This window comes from Rattus norvegicus, chromosome 11, assembly GCF_021556685.1.
Source record: "Rattus norvegicus strain SHRSP/BbbUtx chromosome 11, alternate assembly SHRSP_T2T, whole genome shotgun sequence".
In the NCBI taxonomy this organism is placed as follows: Eukaryota; Metazoa; Chordata; class Mammalia; order Rodentia; family Muridae; genus Rattus; species Rattus norvegicus.
This window is the reverse complement of record NC_141544.1, coordinates 41,705,128-41,710,962: the sequence shown is the minus strand read 5'-3', so window position 1 is coordinate 41,710,962 and position 5,835 is coordinate 41,705,128. Positions and strand designations below refer to the sequence as shown.

The following is a 5,835-nucleotide window of genomic DNA, read 5'->3' as shown; positions in this document are numbered from 1 at the left end:
TATCTCCCTCTCCTCCTGTCCTTCTCCATCTCTCTCTCATCCTCCCTCTCCCTCTCCCTCTCCTTCTCCCTCTCTCCCTTTCTCCCTTCCCCTCCCTCTCCCTCTGCCTCTCCCCCACCTCTCCCCCTCTCTCCTCCTGCCTCTCCCTCCCCTTCCCTCACTCTCCCTCTTCCCCTCCCTCTCCCCCTCTTTCCCCCTGCCTCTCTCCCCCTCTCTTCCTCCCCTTCCCTCACTCCCCCTCTTCCTCTCCCCTTCCCTCACTCCCCCTCTCCCTCTCCCCCTCCCCCCTCCCCATCTTTCCCCCTGCCTCTCCCTCCTTCTCTTCCTCCTCTTCCCTCACTCTCCCTCTTCCCCTCCCTCTCTCCCTCTGCCTGCTGCCTGTGGATCTGGATGTAAAGTCATCAGCTACTTCTCCAGCACCATGCCTGACTAGCTGAGTGACAGGCTCCCTGCCATAAGGATAATGAACTCACCCTCTGATGCTTTAAGCTAATCCCCAATTAAATACTTTCTTGCACAAGCATTGACTTGGTCACAGTGTCTCCTCGCAGCAGTACAACAGTGACTAATACAGCTATATAGAATAAAGGAAGGACATTTATAGGAGTTTTCATGAGTCATCGACTTTATCAGGTAGAGGGCCATATATAAACCTGTCTACCTGCAAGTCTGTCTCAGAAATTTCTTGGCACAAAAATCATGATTACCATGAAAAAAGTCTTTTTTACTTAAATACACATCAAATACTCACCTCTAATGATAAAAAAATGGCATTATCTCCAACTTTATTTAGGTGATAATTTAAATACAGTCCAAAGAGGACATACTGTTTAATTTTACAATGTAACCATATGCTATGTATTAAATTTGGTTACCGCTCAGTGCAATGAATCATCAAAAGCAAACCTTCCGGTTCATCAAAGTACAGGCTGTCTTCCGTTTCCTCCTGTTCTTCCTCACCTTAGAATGTGGTCTACTTCCAGTTCTCTGATTCTATATGGCCGTCCTTTTCAGATTCAGTATGGAAGTGAGCACACTCTTTGTCTTTCTAAGTCTGGTCTTTTTATTTAAAATCATACACTCTAATTCCACTCTGTTGGCTCCAAGTAATGGAGATGACTTTCTTTGTACACTTTTAAATCAAATTTATTTTAACTGCTACATGAAATCATAATATTACATATGCTAGTGTTCTTTTAAATGTATGCTTTCCATAGCATTCAAATGAAAACATCTATATTCTCAAATATATATATATATACATATATATATATATATATATATATATATATATCACTTCTTTCTTTTTTTTTTCTTTTCTTTTTTTTTTTCCCGGAGCTGGGGACCGAACCCAGCGCCTTGCGCTTCCTAGGCAAGTGCTCTACCACTGAGCTAAATCCCCAACCCATATCACTTCTTTCTGGTTAAAACATTCAAAGCCTTCCTTTTGGTCTTTAAACCATTGGATGTAAAATGTTACATACAGTTACATAAGAATTTAAATTTTTTTTGAAAATTACATACTTGAATATTGTATTGGAATCAAAATCACTGGATCCATCTCCCATTCCAACTCCTCTTGTGTCCCCTCATTCCTTCCAAATTCATAACTTTTATCTTTAATTATTAATTTTATAGGACATAGATGCATGCATTTATAAATGAGACCTGCAGAGTTCATTTAGTATTGCTTGTATGCATATGTGCATAAGTTCAGCATACCTGGGATTGGATAACCTATCAAGGTCCTTAACCCTGAAAAAAAACCAACTAATTCTTTTAGCAACCATGAATTGCCCATAGTCATTCAACGTGATGTGGGGCCTCATGAGATATTTTTATTATCTATGATGTCATATCTACTGATGCTGTCTTTGTAAAAATTTTGTTTAGAGCCATGTTGTTAAGATGTCAGGAATTCAGATATTTGTCATATACAACAGACACAATCCCACAGTAGACATCCTGGTCTGTTGGCCCTTAAACAGGTCCATCCTCTCTCCCGTGATGTTCTTTCTTCTGCAACCTTCCAAAAGCCTCGGGCATAAAGGTTGTATGGTAGATGTTTCAAGTGGGTCCCCACAATCAATTGAACTCTGCCTTTTGACCAGTTGTCAATTTCTGTGACGGTTTCTGTCTGCTGCAAAAAGAAACCTACTTGTTGTTTCAGAGAGAGAGCTACGTTTATTTGTTTATATAAGGATAGTCTTTAGAACGCAGTTAGGAATTATAGCGGTTTAGGGAAAGTCTCAGTAATAGGTTTTCTTCTAGGGACCTTGATTTCATCATTAGCTATGACCAACTGGCTAGGAGTACAGTCCTAGGCACGAATTCCCTACTACTGAACAGAATTTAAATCCAAAAACAAATGTATAATGTATATTGTTTACATACATAAATAATTTAAACGAGGTTGTAGTAATAGTGTTCTTTCCCAGAGCTGTAGACTAGCAAACTCTCCAGTGCCAACCAAGTGTGGTAAATCTCCCATTGGTTGTTAAAGGAATACAAGAGAACACTCCTGCAAAACAGGATGCTGTCATTACCTCTGTGTGCCCTCCTAAATTTTGTAGGGTCCCCCTAAATTTCATAGGGTGACCTAGTGTTTTGTATTGTTTTTGGAGCCCATGGTTCCTGGCTAGTTGTATATGTAAATGCCACTCCTTCAGCTTTCTTTAAAAAAAGAAACTTGTACTTTAGACCAAGATGTTACCCAACTTACTAGTTGAGTAATGAATGTGGCTTTTGGCATAGTAAGGAGCTGGGATAGAAAGTACCAAGGAGTAACTGGGACAGAACTGTAGGGCAATTGAGATGCAGGCAGAGGGAAGAAGACCCTGGAGGCAGCAGAAGAGAGACTTGACACAGTTAGGAAGCAAGCAGTGAGAACCATGTGACAGAACGACAGATAAATTGGGTTAAGTAATATGCGTGAGATTCTTTTCCTGTTGCACACGTGGGTGAGATCATTCAGGAATCTGAGTCTGTCTTATATCCTGTAACATACTGACATCTCTTTTAATCCATATTCTCTCAAGGACACCATCTCATCCTTTTAATGGCTAATACTTGACTTGGATATGTATCACTTTCTTCTACAATCTTTTATCAGTATTCTTCTACTTCTGGTGTATTATGAACAGTAGTGTGCTCATGTCTCCTAAGCACACTGATTATGTCTTAGCTATATAACCAACCCTGAACCTGCTAAATCTTACCACAGTTCTTTTCCTACATTTGGGAAAACCTGTACTGTTTTCGATAAGTGATGTACTCATTCTTGTTTCCTCTGTGTTTCTTTTAGTGCTGCTAGTCCAGAAGCCTGGCAGAACAACACATGGGAAAGATTCATAAGCACTCACCATTTCATGGGATTACAAACCCAATGCAGGGAACCAGAGCAGAGTGGCTCTACCTGTGATGCTGGAAATATGAGATGGTGAGAATTCAGATTATGGAGACAAGGAAATACAGACTGCAGAGTGCCCACTATTGCTGACTTATCACCATCAAGGGCATCACTTTGAGGTAGGCCTCAACTTAAAAAAGGTTACACAGCCTCCTAAAAGAGATTATTGTCTGTCAAACTGGCAGTCAGGACATGAGCTCATGGGAGACGTTACAATCAAAACATTTAATGTCAGTGCACAAGGGAACCCATAGCCATAAAATCTAAATACATTTTATCTTCTGCTGTCTTATAGAACTTAGGTAGACAAGTTGGCTTCAGAACCCACTACTAATAGAAATCAGTTTATTTTTTGCATCTGGGATTTCATTAATAAAATCTGTACTGTCAAGCAGAATCACTTTACTTTATGCTCTTAAGTAAGAAAACTTTATGGGGCACATAAGATATTTATCCAATTCACAACTTAATAGAATTTCAAAACCTGGATCCCAATGTATGCTGTTCATTTAATGCTAATCGATTCCATGTTTCACAACCACAAAAGCAAGCGCACAGGAAACAACTCACAAAAGCAAGTGTAGGTAAATACCAAATCAGGATATTCATTAGCTTAACATTTTAGTATTTATAAATTTGGGGAGAAATTCAGCACTACAAATTTCATTTGCAAAGCAAGCTTTATTTTTGAGTTCAGAGATTAATTACAGAGTTCTCAAGAGACACACATCAGCCAGTTTCTGAGGTCAGAGAGAAAGTGAAGAATTGGCAATCAGGGAATCAATTCTTCCCGGTCAAAGGAAGACAACAAAGGCCAGGAATCCAGGAGCAGATGATTGGTGGTCAGCAAGATTGGAAGTTAGAAAGAAGATCAGTAGAATCCAGATCCAGTGCCACAGCTTGGTCTGTAGCAAGGAGACTGACAGGTTCTATAGGGCACATAAGATGGGTGGCAGAATCCAGATCCATAGCCCAGCGAAGAGAAGCCTTGGGGTCTAAAGCTACTGGACCCACAGCTCACTGAGTAAGAGCTTCTAGACCCATAACCCAGGGAGTGGCAGCTGCTGGATCCAAAGCCCTGGGAGCTAGCACATGTGGTCCTGCAGGGACTGCAGAAGCTGGAACCCCTGGGGCTGTAGCAGGGCCGCTGGCAAGAGCTGTGCACCACATGAGAAGTCTGGCATCGGATGGGCTGGAAGCAGTTCTGCTGACAGCCGCTGTGGAGAGAGGAGCCCAGATGGCAGGTTCTGGGGGAGCAGAAGGTAGTGCTCTGGAGTAGGTGACTGGGGTAGGAAGAGCCACAAGAGGAGTGAGGGTAGCTCAGGTGATCTCCACAGGAGCGGGAAGAGAAGTTTCCAGAATAGCAGCCGTAGGACATGGTTGATGGCAGGTGTAAGTTGAGCTGAGTGCAACAGAAGATTCTGAGTTTGAGAATCACTGCCTTCTTGAGACCTTTATATATGCTCAGCAATGGGTGTGGCTTCTTATACAATCATTGTTTCCATATTTGGGCGCCCTCATCTGCATGTCTGGACCTCAGTAATTTTCTTTATAACTGCAGTTAACTAACTCCTTTTATCTTACGTTTAAGGGAGAACTTATTTTTTTATATGTCTGAGTCAAGGAAATGCATTTATACTACAAATGCTATGACTGTTTAATTAATGCCTCTGCCATTATGGTCAGGAAATCCCCCTTATGTTCTCTGTCTATGACGTGTTAAGTGTTCTTGTTTGGTGAGGGGAATTACTCTTAGAGATGACAAGGTCTTTATCCTCAGTTGATCATTGAATAAAAGGCAAAATCTTGCATTGACAAGAAACCATTTCAAGATGACTCCAATATCAAATCATTGATTCACACTCTGCAGTATAATGTTCCATTTTAATACATTATTATCAATGGTTATTAAGTCCAGTCTATAAGAGCTCCATAAATGTTAGGGAAAAGAGTTGAGACATGGTACAAAAATCACTCTACTCTTGAACAAGTGTGCATAAAAAATGATTATTTAGAATAATGAAATCAAAACAATATGGGGTCATTAAGGAACCTTGAGAAGAAAAATAGCAGAGATTACATTTAGTGTACAAGGGTCAGTGGCATCAGGAGGGATGGTATTGTGGATATATTTTCGATGCAATCTACTAGTGGATAGTCTCCTCTTAGTTAAAATTCTCCTAGAGTTTCCTTCCCAACTCACATCACAAACCATCATGTCAACGTGATGGATGGTTTCAGAGCTTATCCATATCCAGTCTACCTGTCTGTGCTTCGTTGCAGCTTTCTGACTAGAGGGATAGCCAGAGTTTGTGAATATTGAGGAATATACTTTTGTGAGTCACCATTATCAGAATAATATATCATAAATGAGAATGCATCTAAGTATGAATGTTAATTTAGAATGAAAATAATAGTAAAAATCC

At 40.6% G+C, this 5,835-nt stretch overlaps 1 protein-coding gene across 1 annotated transcript; it reads right to left on the bottom strand.

Moving 5' to 3' along the window:
• Nucleotides 1–4,148: 4,148 nt before the first annotated feature.
• On the bottom strand, nt 4,149–5,622 carry Krtap13-1 (keratin associated protein 13-1). Its single transcript, NM_001408869.1, is given in 1 exon segment — nt 4,149–5,622. A coding segment is annotated over 1 exon segment (507 nt). The 5' UTR covers nt 4,788–5,622; the 3' UTR covers nt 4,149–4,280.
• Between the last annotated feature and the right edge of the window lie 213 nt (nt 5,623–5,835).